At 36.8% G+C, this 16,020-nt stretch overlaps 1 protein-coding gene and 1 long non-coding RNA gene across 3 annotated transcripts in view; one reads left to right on the top strand and one right to left on the bottom strand.

Annotated features, from left to right (window-relative positions):
• Positions 1-16,020, bottom strand: part of LOC309667197 — a 403,215-nt gene that overhangs the window by 24,005 nt on the left and 363,190 nt on the right. The gene's annotated exons all lie outside the window — the stretch shown is intronic.
• Positions 1-16,020, top strand: part of FIG4 (FIG4 phosphoinositide 5-phosphatase) — a 136,656-nt gene that overhangs the window by 43,173 nt on the left and 77,463 nt on the right. For both annotated transcript variants that reach the window (XR_014267497.1, XM_082475147.1), the window contains exons 5-10: positions 471-521; positions 5,406-5,554; positions 8,517-8,645; positions 10,933-11,033; positions 12,274-12,436; positions 12,880-12,977. Coding sequence is in view for 1 of the 2 variants with exons in the window: in XM_082475147.1 (XP_082331273.1) it covers positions 471-521; positions 5,406-5,554; positions 8,517-8,645; positions 10,933-11,033; positions 12,274-12,436; positions 12,880-12,977 (691 nt within the window). In the remaining variant the exon portion in view is untranslated. The remainder of the gene's footprint in view (positions 1-470; positions 522-5,405; positions 5,555-8,516; positions 8,646-10,932; positions 11,034-12,273; positions 12,437-12,879; positions 12,978-16,020) is intronic.

The following is a 16,020-nucleotide window of genomic DNA, read 5'->3' as shown; positions in this document are numbered from 1 at the left end:
TCAAGTGATGATCAGGATACTTAGAAATTGCTCCAGATGAAATCTCTTCTCCAGTTATGGATTGAATTTCTCAGTTTCAATGAGTGTATTTACAAATGTATATATATGTATATGTTAAGCTATGAACAAATAATGGTGTTGTGTGAATGCAATATGCTTTGGGGTTTTTTGGTCATTTTTTTCCCCAGTTTTATTGAGATAAAATTGACATACATCACTGTGTTAGTTTAAGGTGTTCAGCATAATGGTTTGACTTAGATATAATATATTGTGAAATGATTACGGCAGTAGGTTTAGTTAGCATCTGTCATCTCATACAGATACAATAAAAAGAAAAAGAAAAAAAAGAAGAAAATTTCTTTCCTTGTTATGAGGACTCCGGATCTACTCTCTTAACGTTCATGTATATCATATAACAGTGGTTAACTGTAGTCATCAGGTTGTTAACTATAGTCATCATTTTTTTTTAGGTATCTACGAGTATTTCAAAATGTGGACCTGTCCAGCAATTTTTACTTTAGGTATGTTTGAGCTGAATTTTGCTCTTATCAGTCTCTTAAATGTTTATATAATTTTCCATAGGGTAAAAACAGAATCAGAGGACACAGCAGTACTTCAGTTATTCTTTTTTTTAAAATAGCCAAATTTTTTCATCTAAAATAGTACAAATACAAGTATTTCCTCCTTTTAAAAATCTGATATTTGAAATTTTGAATGGATAAATTGTGATTATTCTCACTATAAAAATCATCTTTATTAGGATTTTAAGGAAATATTCTTATTTTTTAGTTTTGAACTACAAAAATGAAATCTGCATTCAGTCTATATACAGAGTTGTAACAGTTTCACAGTTTTCAGTTTAACAGTCTAGCAAAATTAGGTAAAAATAAATTCAAAATAGGAAGAACTGTTGAAATACCAACATACCGCTATTGGCATTGTAAATTACTAACTTTCCTGGAGAGGAACGTATTAGTATATGTGAAAATATACCTGAAGATAATAAATCAGGAGAGAAAATATTAATCCTTATTTGCAAAGAGACATTAATAGCTTCTCTATTTATCATGGCCCAAACAAGCAAACCAGCCAACACAGGGACAACCCAAATATCGATAATTGAAAAATAAGCAAGCAAATTATAGCAGAGCATCATGATAAAATATTATACCATTGATGATGCGACCAATATGTAGGCCGGGTAAATAGAATTTTCCATGTAGCCTAATAACTTTCTATCAGCTATAATGTCCAAACTAAAAAGTAGAACATAAAATAGCATATAGCAATAAGACTTGAGTCATGGGACTAGAAGAGGACCCAGAGTGTTGTAGCTATTGGTGTTACATACTTTTGGGGTACTTTGCATTATTTTAAATTTATTTTTAAGCTGTTAATATAGTTAACCATTTCTTTATCTATGAAATAAAGAAAAACTTGTCTACTGTGTAGAGTGGATTATGTCTTCATTGATGTGAAACCGAAGACAGTTAATTAATTTAGCAATAGTATAGTGAAGGGCTCCTAAAGAAATAATTTTTGCTTCCACCAATGTTTATTGAAAGTATATTTCCATTGTATTTGTTTCCATCATTTGCTTTTCAGCCTTTATTGCTTAATTATGTTTATAGTCTCTGTGAGTTATTACTGAAGCTCAGTGGTACTGTTAGAAATGGTCTTCTCCTGCTTCACAGTTTTCAACTTCGTCTGCATCCCCATACTGAGTTCTGAACAAGTCATTCCATAAGTAAAAATATGAGGTTAAAGACTTCTGAAAAGGTTATACTGCATTGTTATGATTCAGCTAGAATAAAGCAGGAAGAATTGATTGTTAAAAGTAAAAGCCCAGCTTCTCTCCACCCCCCAGCTTTATTGAGATATTATTGACATATGTAAGTTTAAGTTGTACAATGTGATGATTGATACATATATAGATACATGTATATATTGCAAAATGATTACCACAATAAGGTTAGTTAACACCTTCATCCCAGCACACAATTGTGATTGTGTGTGTGTGTGTGTGTGTGTAGTGATAACATTTAAGATTTACTCTCTTAACAAATTTCAAGTATATAATTCAGTGTTGTTAATTATAGTTACCATGCTCTGTACATTAGATACCCAGATCTTATTTATATTATGGCTAAGAGTTTGTACCCTTTGACCAACATTTCTCCATTCCTCCCCCTGCCACTGGCAACTACTATTCTACTCTCTCTTTCTATAAGTTCAGCTTTTTAAGATTCCACACGTAAGTGATAACATAGTCTTTGTCTTTGTCTGTCTAACTTATTTCACTTAGCATAATGCCCTCCAGGTCCAACCATGTTGTTGCAAAAGGCAAGATTTCCTTTTTTATGGCCAAATGATACCCCATTATTTATATATGCCACATTTTCTTTTTTTTTTTTTTTTTAGATTTTTTTTTCCAATTTATTTATTTTATTTATTTATTTTGGGCTGTGTAGGATCTTCGTTTCTGTGCAAGGGCCTTCTCCAGTTGCGGCAAGCAGGGGCCACTCTTCATCGCGGCGCGCGGGCCTCTCACTATCGTGGCCTCTCTTGTTGTGGAGCACAGGCTCCAGACGCGCAGGCTCAGCAGTTGTGGCTCACGGGCCCAGCCGCTCCGCGGCATGTGGGATCCTCCCAGACCAGGGCTCGAACCCGCATCCCCTCCACTGGCAGGCGGACCCCCAACCACTGCACCACCAGGGAAGCCCTATGCCACATTTTCTTTATCCATTCATCTGTTAATGGACTCAGGTTGTTTCCATGTCTTGGCTGTTGTCATTAGTTCTGCAGTGGGTGTGGGGGAGCAGCTATCTCTTTGAGATAGTGATCTCATTTCCTTTGGATATGTACCCAGAAATGGGATTGCTGGATCATATGGTAGTTCTATATTTAATTTTTTTAAAAAATTTATTTATTTACTTTTATTTATTTATTGTTTTTGGCTGCATTGGGTCTTCGTTGCTGTGCGCGGCCTTTTCTCTAGTTGCAGTGAGTGGGGGCTACTCTTCATTGTGGTGCGCGGGCTTCTCATTGCAGTGGCTTCTCTTGTTACAGAGCACGGGCTCTAGGCGCGTGGGCTTCAGTAGTTGTGGTGTGTGGGCTTCAGTAGTTTTGGCACGTGGGCTCAGTAGTTGTGGCTCATGGGCTCTAGAGCGCAGGCTCAGTAGTTGTGGCGCACGGGCTTAGTTGCTCCGCGGCATATGGGATCTTCCTGGACCAGGGCTTGAACCCATGTCCCCGGCATTGTCAGGCGGATTCCCAACCACTGAGCCACCAGGGAAGCCCTATTTTTAATTTTTTGAGGAACCTCCATTCTGTTTTCCATAGTGGCTGCACCAATTTACCTTCCCACCATTAGTGCAAAAGGTTCTCTTTTCTCTACATCCTTGCCAACCCTTACTGTTTCTTTGTTTGTTTTATAAGAGCCATTCTAATAGGTATGAGGTAATATCTCATTGCAGTTTTGATTTGCATTTCTCTACTGTGATGTTGAGCAACTTTTCATGTACTTTTTGGCCATTTGTATGTCTTCTTTGGAAAAATGTCTATTCAAGTCTTTTGCCCATTTTAAAATTGGATTATTTGTATGTTTGCTGTTGAGTTGTATGAGTTCCTTATGTATTTTGGCTATTAACCCCTTAATAGTTAGATGGTTTGCAAATATTTTCTTCCATAAGTTACCTTTTTATTTTGCTGACTCTCCTTCTCTGTGCAGAAGCTTTTTAGTTTGAAGCTTTTTAGTTTGTTTATTTTTGCTTTTGTTGCTTGCTCTTTTGGTGTCATATCCAAAAAACATCTTTGTCAAGAACAGTGTCAAGGAAATTTTCTCCTATGTTTTCTTGTAATAGTTTTATAGTTTTGGGCCTTACATTTAAGGCTTTAATCCATTTTGAGTTAATTTTTTGTGAGTGGTGTAATACAGGGGTCCAATTTCATTCTTCTGCAGGTGGTTGTCCAGTTTTCCCAGCACCATTTATTGAAGAGACTATCGTTTCTCCATTAGTCTTTTCGGCTCCCTTGTCAAATATTACTTGACTATATAGGAGTGGGTTTATTTCTGGGCTCTCAATTCTATTCCATTGGTCTAGGTGTCTTTTTTGTGTCAGTAACACACGGTATTGAATGCTATAGCTTGGCAATAAGGTTTGAAATCAGGAAGTTTGATGCCTCCAGCTTCATCCTTCTTTCTTAAGATTGCTTTGGCTATTAGGAGTCTTTTGTGGTTCCATACAAATTTTAGAATTGTTTTTTTCTATTCCTGTGGAAAATGTCATTGGAATTTTGATAGGGATTGTATTGAATCTATAGATGGCTTTGGGTAGTATGGACATTGAAACAATATTAATTCTTCTGTTCCATGAACACTGGATATCTTTCCATTTATTTGTGTCTTATTTTTTTCATCCATGTCTTATAATTTTTAGTGTACAGATCTTTTACCTCCTTCGTTAAATTTATTCCTAAGTATTTTTTATGCTCTTGTAAATGCGATTGAAGAACCAACTTCTTAATACAGATTTTATCCCTGTGAGATTAGATGCTAGTAAAACTAATGGCTCTATCAAGCAAATGTGGTAAAATTTAATTTCACAGATGAAATAAATCAATTTCAAACAAATAAATAGTAAATCAATAAATTTTATAGTTAATAAATTAAAGAAATAATTAAAATAATGTGTGTGAGTCTCCAGACAAAATTGTAACCATCTTAAAATATGACTAAAATACTTTCAAATTTGTATAAACGTAAAGAATTCTAGATACTGTCTGAAATTCTGTGCTAAAAATATATAGCTAGAGATACTTATAAAAATTGTTAATTTTGTGCAAATTTTGTTTGCACAGACTGTTATACAATTTTTTGGATGACTATTATGCTTTTCAAACATATTTTACTGTGATGGCTTATGTTATTTGCTTATTCTTGTTTTATTACTAAGTCAGTTATGGTACCACCAGTAATAATTAATAGAATTCTTTTCATTCATAGGTAAACTAGAGTACAGACCATGCACTGTTACAGTGGATATTGTAACATTTTTAATACTCCATTCAGATATATATGAGAGTGTGACCCCTTTGTACAAGGCCCTGAAGTTAGATTAATTTCAGCGTGAAGCAAAAAATGCACATTGCAAATCAATGTAGGTTACTCACATTGTATTGTATATTTCTAGTTATGCAAATGCCTGTCATGCAGTGATTTTTAAATTTCCAATTGTATTCATGGTTTACTGTGTTTTAATGTGCTTATTTGTACAGCATTGCTTCCAAGGAAACTAACAGGTGCTAAGTAATTTAGTTCATAGGTTTTAATTCCTTCTGGGAGCTAAGACTATGAAATATGTTTTACTTTTCTAATTCTTATTAAGTTTCAGTTCTTTTCTCAGTTACAGCTATGATTTGTCCCACTCACTTCAATATAATCTCACTGTCTTGCGAATGCCCCTGGAGATGTTAAAGTCAGAAACGACCCAGACTCGCCAGGAGAGTTTCGACATCTTTGAAGATGAAGGATTAATTACACAGGGTGGAAGCGGTAGGTGGTTCTCAGCACATCCAATATATGTTAATGTGGCATCTCATTAAATTCACTCACATTTCCCTCATATTTCTCCTTTCCTCTTTGCTCTTTGTCCTTACATCAGGTTGTTTCAGGTATATGGACTTGACCAATTCATTTTTATAGAGATCATGCATCACCAAATGAATTTTATTTGTGGGCAAGCCAGAAAATTGTATACTGATGTTTTCTAGCTAAATTTCATGCACCTTTTATGGAATACATTCAGTTTAGTCTTTGAATGGAGAATTTTCTTTTTAAATATTGGAGAATACACACCACCACCTTATTTTTCTTCATAGAGACCAATTGTGTATGGATTGAGTTTTAGAAAACAGTTACCATGGCTTGCCTATTGCATCCTAGACATTTATATGTCATATCTCTAATCCTCATAAAAACTCTGCTCAGTAGGTATAATGCTACTTTGAAAGAAATGAAGGCTAAGTAGGAAACTGAGGCCTAGAGATTAAGATCACAAGGCCAATGTCTAGAGGAACCATTGCAGTATGTCAGAGGCTGTTCTGACTTTGATTGGTCTCAACTTGCCCCTCTGGTCCCTCACAAGCCCTGCTTCTGTCAGGACCATTGTGGGATTACTGCAGGACCTGTGTGTGACTAGTCTAGGGTGACCCTGGAGATCTGGGACTAACCAGTCACAGAATAGAATTGGTACCTTTATCCCTAGATTTGGGGGTTGGTCTAGAAATCTAAAGCCAGAGACATTGCTAGAGTTAATGTTGTGAAGAAATTGCTTCAAACTTAAGACAGTTTAGCTGAATTGGGCTTACTATGGAAACATAAAAAGTCAGTAGTGTCTTTGGGTGCCTTCCTCAGTGCTACTTCTATATAGTGATGGAGATGTGAGTGCAGAGGTAGAATGTAAATTCCAGAAGGTTTGTCCTTACAGGACACACAGGAAGAGGCTGTACTCTGTTAGCATTTTGCCAAAGGTTCTGGTCCACTCTAAGAAGACTTAGACTGTTACTTAGACTGAATGCCATCTCTGTTATTGCCTTGACTCTTGTTAGTTTATTAGATTGAATATCTCTTGAGCTAAGGCCAAACCCAGTGCACCCTCCCTACCCCAAAACATCTAGATCACGTAAATTTGCCATTGTTCAGATATCTGGATTGTAACCTGTGACACTAGAGACAGATGGAGGGTAAAATAATGTGTGCCTGAATATTTGTCACATCATTTCTTCTAAATATCATACTTAGTGATAGAAAAGCTAAAAGTATTACTAAATTTGCACTGTGTCTCATCTCACATCTGAATTTGAATATCTGTTCTGGGATCTGAATTAAGCCTCTGAAAGCTACTTAATTTTTTACTATCTGTCAATCAGTTCTACTTAATAGATATGAATAACTGTGTATTAGGTTTTTATAGCTGCTATAAGAAATTACCACAAACTCAGTGACTTAAAACTATACAAATTTATTATCTTATGGAAGTCAGAAGTCCAAAAGAGGTCTCAGTGGACTAAAGTTAGAGTGTCGGCAAGGCTGCGTTCCTTTCTTGAGACCCTAGGGAAAAATCCATTTTCTTGCCCTTTTCATCTTCAAAGCCAGAAATGGCCGGCTAAGGATTTTCCCACATTACATCACTCTGACACTCACACTTCTGTTTCCCCCTTTCACTTATAATGACCTGTGATTACATTGGGCCCACTTGGACAATCCAGAATAGTCTCCCCATCTTAAGGTCATCTGATTAGCACCCTTAATTCTATCTGCAACTTTAATTCCTTCTTGCCATTGTAACATAACATATTCACAGGTTCTGGTGATTAGGACATAGACATCTTTTTTGTAGGGGAGGGATGCATTATTCTCCTACTACACAGGGGGGAGACTGATAGGAAAAAGAGGGTGAGGGTAATAGGTATCGGGGTAGGTAGAAAAGGAAAATAATACATTTTTAAAACATCTCTAATGTGTCAGGCAGCATGTTAGTCACTTTGCATATATTATTTTTTTTAATCTGAATAATATCCCTGCGGTGAGTAGTGCCATCATTTCACAGTTTAGAAAATTGAGGTTCTGAGATGTTAAATAACTTGCCAAAGGTCACAGAGCTGGTAAGTGACAAAGACAGGACTCCAATCCATTATTCATGCTCAGTGTAATGTCATTGAAGGGGTAGAGAAGGCTTAGTTTTTATGAATAAAACCAAAGTGTTTGTCATAGTATATAAACACTCTTAACATACATGTTTTGAGAAGAAAGAGTATTGACTGCCTCTATCCAGAACTGTTAACGATCTTTTAAGCCATTATCTTTTAAATATACTTGTTTCTTATTTTGTACTTTTATGTAAGTTTTGTAAAACTCATTGATGTTTAATTTATTTGGATATCCTGAAATCATGCTTGATGAAATTAGTGTTGTTGTATAGAAAAAGCTTGATATAATAACAACTACCACTTATGGAAGTATCAGTAAGGCACCAGACTTGTTCTGAGCACTTTATGTGCATTATCAACTTATCTCATCTTTATAACAATCCCATGATACAGGCACAAGTGAGGAAACAGGGGCACTGGGCGTAAGTACCCCTCTTGGTCACACCTGTCACCCTGCTGATGAGGCAGAGCTCGGATTTGGACCCAGGCACTCTGACACCAGAGCCATGCTCCCAGCTGCTGTCCTTGCTGTCTCTCGGCCTTATTCATGTGTTTGTACACGTCTCCTTAATTTCCCAGCTGTTTTCTTCTCTCTTAGGTTAAAAGCTCACAAATCAGAAAATGTGTGTTTTCGTTAACTTTGTACAGAATCAGCACAGTGTTCTGGGCAACGAGATGAGTTATATCTACTGAAAACAGCAATGATATTAATCAGGCATTTTGAAATTAAAAACAAAAGTTTAAGAACTTAAAAACGAATGTCAACCAATTTCCTTATCTTTCTGATACCAACTCTTATTTTTCAGGTGTATTTGGGATCTGTAGTGAGCCTTATATGAAGTACGTGTGGAATGGCGAACTTCTGGATATAATTAAAAATACTGTCCATCGTGACTGGCTGCTGTATATTATTCATGGGTTCTGTGGGCAGTCAAGTATCCTTTTTTAAAAAAATTAAGATACATATTATTAAACTTATGCTGTACCAATTTGTAGAAAGCTATGTATGAATTATAAGATTACAATTATCTATGCATCCAACAGATAGATTATAATTACCTATGCATTCCACGTAGTTGAAGTACAAACAGGAATGCAGATCTACTATGTATAGAGACAAATAACAAGGAAGAAAACACTATGTGCACAGGAAGTGATACAGGTAGTAAGTATCATTCTTACTGGAGAGAAGGAGCAGAATCCCTGACAGGTGGGGAGGATGGGGCAGGCCCACAGGAAAAGTTGAACTTGGCCTGGCCTCAGTCAAAAGGCAGGCCTTGGCAATGAGATTGTGGATTGGGGAAGCACCATGAATGTTGAGATGGAAAAGTTCATGGGAGTGTACTTGTGGTTTGTATATATCGATAAAACCCCTGGGAGGTACAGTGTAGTGGGAAGGAGATCATTTAGGGGGAGTCAGATTGCCAGTCACCAGATTGCTTTGGTGGTTGGACCAAGGACTTTGGGTTTGGTGCTAGAGCTTTTGAAAGTTTTTTTTCAAGAGGGTAACATACAAGTTAGTACTTAGGAAGCTTGAGTGGATAGCTATTTTCAAGGTGGATTAAGTAAAATGAGACTAGAACAAGGGACACTTGTTAGGAAAAGATTGCAGTGGTTCAGGCATAATGTAATGAAGGTCTGGATTAGGGCGTAATAGATTAAATAGATGTAGGTTGAGCCTTGGGTTAAGCTGATGAGTTCAATTTTATAAATACCTTTTGTCCTTTAATTTTGCTATGTTGAAACCTCTCAAGGATGTGCTGTTGTGTTATGAGGTTTAGGAAGGCAGTGTCTTCTTTCTAGAAGTGGTGTTTAGGTTTTTCCTGTCCCCTTTTGAGATCAGGTAGGGCATTTGTGCACCTAGCCTGCTTTCTAGTTGACATTCTTCCTTGTGTTCTAGGTTTTTTAAAAACCTAGAGTGAAAACTTTAAAGGAGTGGTTGTTTTGAGACCATTAAGTGGGTGAATGTGATGAACCAATATTATGCTTTCTGGCATCAGAACTTTTGGGAGGAGTGGAGTCAGGGGGTAGAGCTGGATAGATTAGCCTTGAAGAGGACCTGTACTGCCTTCTTGGTGGCAAATGAGGGCAAGGAGAGGCTAGATGAAGACGCAGAGGACTTTTGGAATGAAGATGAGTGAGATTTGTGTGCTACACTTGAAATGGCTCATTACTTTGTAATCATTTTCAACCAGTGAGTGGTATTATCTGCTTGATCATTCACTGAATAATGAGATTTGGCTCTGAATTACTCTTTCTGTTTCCAAAAGTAAAATCAACCTGTAAAAGCACACAGTTTTCACCACCAAGGACACTGAAAAGAATGTGCTACAGTTTCTAAAGACAGTTTCTAAAAGGTAATTCTAAACTGTTTTGTATTTCTCAAGAGCTAACTCAGGGCCTGGCATATATTAAGTACAATAAATGGTTTTTTTTAAAGTAGTGAATAGCACCATAGATTATAATTTTAAAGCTCGTTAGTTGAAATGTTGACTCCAGTCTCCCAGTTATCAAGCATTTAATGAATTCTGGCAGTCTATATGATGATAAAGGTCATTGCTATTTACTGAACGTTTGCTATATAGGCCAGGCAGTAGTAACCATTACACACATTACGTAACCTAGTCTTCCCAACCACCTAATAAAATTGGTTACTTTTTTTTAGTACTTATACCATTTTACAGAAGATGAAATGGAGGCTCAGAAAGTTAAATAAGGTGACGTAATTAATAAACTTTATTTTGATTAAACAGTTCCCAGTGTTCAGTTTTGCAGTTAGGTGACAAATTTGGGTGCTCTCACTGTATTACACTAACTCCATTCCCTCAGAGTTATCTATTGCTTCATAATTTAAACACCCTGTTAAGTGACATATGCTCACTGTGACAGGTATATGGTCTCTGAAGACTAAGGAAGGATTAGTTGTACCTGTTTACATCCTTACTTGGCTATAAGGAGGGACCACAGGTCTTCCCTTGGCCGATAACCCTACATCTGGTTACCATTTCCTCTGAAGTTCATGGAAACCACTCCTTAGTGAGGTTCGTTTTTGCCTTAATACCTACATAATTGGAAAGAACAGTTAGACCCAATGTTGCTCCATTCTTGGGTGGAGCTTTTTGGTGTTCTTTAACCTACTGGACAAAGTATATTGGGTATAATGATTCTCTTGGTTTGGTGTGACAGTCATGAGTGCTAAATAGCTTTAACTTGATTTCCAAGAGCTGTTGATCTATGGACGACCTGTGTATGTCACTTTAATAGCTAGAAGATCCAGTAAGTTTGCTGGGACCCGTTTTCTCAAGAGAGGTGCAAACTGTGAGGTAAGATGGGAAAACAACAACACTGCTGGCAATTTAACTTTTTACATCAGCTTTGCTGACAGATGAAGCAAAGTGGAATTTCTTAGTTTGGGACATTGTCAAGAGAATAATGAATTCTCTAGAGTATCGGAAACTTGTGAGAAATATGACTAATGTACAGATATTCTGAAAAATTAACTATCTTAGAGTTATGCAATACCTTAGGAAGTTATGAAATGTCTAATGTTTTGGAGGATGAGTCATTTCTGTAATATATGAAAAAATGTAGTACATATTTAGTGGAGAGACTAAAATAGCAAAGCACCTCCACCCAAGGAATAAATGGAGGGGAGCACTCATTGGAAATGCATCCTTGACAAGAAGACTGAGTAGAGCAAGGCATGGCAAACCCTTTACCCCCTCCCCTCTGCTTTAGTTTGGCTCAAGACAGACTCCTTCTCTACTCACCCCTAGAAAATAACAACAAATTCATCTGTCCTGCCTTCAGTCATGTAATGTCCTTTGAGTGTTCCATCTCTCTTTGCAATAGACAACTGGAGTCTTAGGCAGATGTGTGATTGAGTAGACAGATGGAGCAAGACATTAGGTTTTGATCCTGCCTTAAAATAGCAACATTTGTTCTTAAAATTATATCAACAATGAACATAGTTATAACTGGTGCTTTAAGAAAAAAGCAGAATTTTGCAACTCTATTATTTACTTCTGAATATTTCAAGGGTAATTAAACAGGTACATTATTAATGCCTCTAAAATTATTCTTTGTCATATCATCATATACTTTTATAGGTAAAGCTATCTCACGATTTTTTTTTTCTCTCCGTCAGGCATCTTTTATTTGAATCTCACTCTTTCTTTTGTCCTTTTATTCCTCCTTGGTCTTCAGAATTGAATTTTTATATTTCACTGGTCTTCCTAACCTCCTGGATAATTTCATGTGATTGTTTTTTTTTGGTCTCCTTCTCTGCCATTTATATCACTCAAGCTGTTCTCTATCTATTACTTGTATTATTAGCTATTTAATTTGATTTTTCCTTTGTCTAGTCTCTGCTATTTTTAATTGCTTCCTTTATTGCATTTTAATGATTTTCCTTTTTTTAATATGCACATGAATGTTGATTAACATTTACCTCTTTTAAAACATTCTAAGACTAGGAATTATATTTTCATTGTGTACTTGAAATTTTTTCCATTAAAAAATTCTAAAGATATAAAATATTTTTAAATGCACCTTTCTTTCCAGGGTGATGTTGCAAATGAAGTGGAAACTGAACAAATACTCTGCGATGCTTCTGTCATGTCTTTTACTGCAGGAAGTTATTCTTCTTATGTGCAAGTTAGAGGATCAGTTCCCTTATACTGGTCTCAGGACATTTCAACTATGATGCCTAAGCCACCTATTACATGTGCGTAGAACAGTCTTTTTTAATAGTAACTCTTCTTTACCCACATTTAGAGATAGTGAACTACCGTCACAGAAATCTCATAAATGCTTGGGTTTTAATGAAGTTTTAGTACTGAAAAGTAGATCATTTAGAAGAAGGACTACTAATATTTTTATGCAATAACTTTTATGTATGTATTTTTAATTTTGGCCACTAGTAAATTATTTATATTATAAAATAGAAATGTAATTATTTATATTCAGAAATGTAAGAATCATTCAAATTCAGTAAATACATGAAGAATGATTGATAAGCTCAAGAGGAATTTGAGACATGAAACTACCAGAAGATTAGTTGAATTGCATTTCTTTAAACATTATAATGCAAAACAAAACACTGTACTTCTTTTATTCTTTCTTTACAGTTTTCATTCTGGTACTTACTCATTTTTTTTGTCCCCCCAGTGGATCAGGCAGATCCATTTGCCCATGTGGCTGCCCTTCACTTTGACCAGATGCTTCAGAGGTTTGGCTCCCCCATCATCATCTTAAATTTAGTGAAGGTATGACGTGCTATCTGTTTGGTTATGAAATTCAATTACACTGGACAACACGGAGGGGTTTAACAAGCCTGCTTTACCTCTCCCCAGAGGAGAGACTTGTGGATTTATCATGCTATGATGGCTCACGGTGTCTGAACTGTCTGAGCCTCTGTCCTTTGGCCTCTGATTCCATGTGGCCTCTTCCCTGGGTATGTGGGAGAATCCGTGGTGTGTTCCCTAGGGAAGAGAGCAATGAGCGTGTCAGTCTCCTGATTTTCTGGGGTGAACTAGGTGCGGGTGAAATTCTGCCTCAGCTTCTAGGACAGCTTGGGGAAGGAAGCATGGAGATCAAACAGCCACAGCGTAGCCTTGATACAACCACTTTCTTTGACCATCCAAAAGATCTGTGGGGCAAGATAATATGTGGTAATGGGATCTAAAGACTAGATTCAGAAATTGGGTGTGGTTGTAGCTCAAGGAACAGGTGGACAGAGTGGTGGCCTGGCCTCATAATTCTGTGCTTCCTTGTCAGAGTACACTGTCTGGTCAACATATCTTGTGTATATGAGTAGGCAGTCAGGTCAAAGGCCTGGGGTAGAGGGCAGGGAGGCTAGATAAGAAGAAATAAAAGGAATCCAAATCAGAAAAGAAGAAGTAAAACTGTCACTGTTTGCAGATGACATGATACTATACACAGAGAATCCTAAAGATGCTACCAGAAAACTACTAGAGCTAATCAGTGAACTTGGTAATGTAGCAGGTTACAAAATTAATGCACAGAAATCTCTTGCATTCTTATACACTAATGATGAAAAATCTGAAAGAGAAATTAAGGGAACACTCCCATTTACCATTGCAACAAAAATAATAAAATACCTAAGAATAAACCTACCTAAGGAGACAAGAAACCTGTATGCAGAAAACTATAAGACACTGATGAAAGAAATTAAAGATGATAGAAACAGATGGAGAGATACCATGTTCTTGGATTGGAAGAATCAACATTGTGAAAATGACTATACTACCCAAAGCAATCTACAGATTCAGTGCAATCCCTATCAAACTACCAATGGCATTTTTCACAGAACTAGAACAGAAAATTTCACAATTTGTATGGAAACACAAAAGACCCCAAACAGCCAAAGCAATCTTGAGAAGGAAAAACGGAGCTGGAGGAATCAGGCTCCCTGACTTCAGACTATACTACAAAGCTACAGTAATCAAGACAGTATGGTACTGGCACAGAAACAGAAATATAGATCAGTGGAACAGGATAGAAAGGCCAGAGATAAACCCATGCACATGTGGTCACCTTATCTTTAATAAAGGAGGCAAGAGTATACAATGGAGAAAAGACAGCCTCTTCAATAAGTGGTGCTGGGAAAACTGGACAGCTACATGTAAAAGAATGAAATTAACATTCCCTAACACCATACACAAAAATAAACTCAAAATGGATTAAAGACCTAAATGTAAGGCCAGACACTATCAAACTCTTAGAGGAAAACATAGGCAGAACACTCTATGACATAAATCACAGCAAGATCCTTTCTGACCCACCTCCTAGAGAAATGGAAATAAAAACACAAATAAACAAATGGGACCTAATGAAACTTAAAAGCTTTTGCACAGCAAAGGACACCATAAGATGAAAAGACAACCCTCAGAATGGGAGAAAATATTTGCAAACGAAGCAACTGACAAAGAATTAATCTCCAAAATTTACAAGCAGCTCATGCAGCTCAATATCAAAAAAACAAACAACCCAATCCAAAAATGGGCAGAAGACCTAAATAGATATTTCTCCAAAGAAGACATACAGATTGCCAACAAACACATGGAAGAATGCTCAACATCACTAATCATTAGAGAAATGCAAATCAAAACTACAATGAGGTATCACCTCACACCGGTCAGAATGGCCATCATCAAAAAATCTACAAACAGTGCTGGAGAGGGTGTGGAGAAAAGGGAACCCTCTTGCTTGTTGGCAGGAATGTAAATTGATGCAGCCACTATGGAGAACAGTATGGAGGTTCCTTAAAAAACTAAAAATAGAACTACCATACGACCCAGCAATCCCACTACTGGGCATATACCCTGAGAAAACCATAATTCAAAAAGAGTCATGTACCACAATGTTCATTACAGCTCTATTTACAATAGCCAGAACATGGAAGCAACCTAAGTGTCCATCGACAGATGAATGGATAAAGAAGATGTGGCACATATATACAATCGAATATTACTCAGCCATAAAAAGAAACGAAATTGAGTTATTTGTAGTGAGGTGGATGGACCTAGAGACTGTCATACAGAGTGAAGTAAGTCAGAAAGGGAAAAACAAATACTGTATGCTAACACATATATATGGAATCTTAAAAAAAAAAAGGTTCTGAAGAACCTAGGGGCAGGACAGGAATAAAGACACAGATGTAGAGAATGGACTTGAGGACATGGGGAGGGGGACGGGTAAGCTGGGATGAAGTGAGAGAGTGGCATGGACATATACACACTACCAAATGTAAAATAGATAGCTAGTGGGAAGCAGCTGCATAGCACAGGGAGATCAGCTCTGTGCTTTGTGTCCACCTAGAGGGGTGGGATAGGGAGGGTGAGAGGGAGATGACGCAAGAGGGAGGAGATATGGGGATATATGTATATGTATAGCCGATTCACTTTGTTATAAAGCAGAAACTAACACACCATTGTAAAGCAATTATACTCCAATAAAGATGTTAAAAAAAAAAAACAGAAAGAGAAGTCACAAACCAATAATAAAATAATACTGAATTTTATATTTTAAAAACAAATCGTAGCTGTCTCTGTTGCAACAAAATGAAATGGAAGAATCTCATTCTGCGGCCAGGAAAACTCTGAGTGTATGAAAAGCAAGGGTTTTGTTATATTATGTTTGTGGCAGTTGGCCGACAAACTAGTAGTATCTGAGATTATCCTGAGAAGTTGGTTAGTAAGTATAATTCAATTTAATTAAAAACCAAGGAATCCTATGTCCATTTAGTCCACCATTTGACAAGCAGTTTTGAAGGTTTCCTTTGTGCCA

This window comes from Balaenoptera physalus, assembly GCF_965194825.1.
Source record: "Balaenoptera physalus genome assembly, chromosome: 9".
Classification (NCBI taxonomy): Eukaryota; Metazoa; Chordata; class Mammalia; order Artiodactyla; family Balaenopteridae; genus Balaenoptera; species Balaenoptera physalus.
Note: the sequence above shows the minus strand (reverse complement) of the source record. Positions and strands in the feature narration are given on the sequence as shown.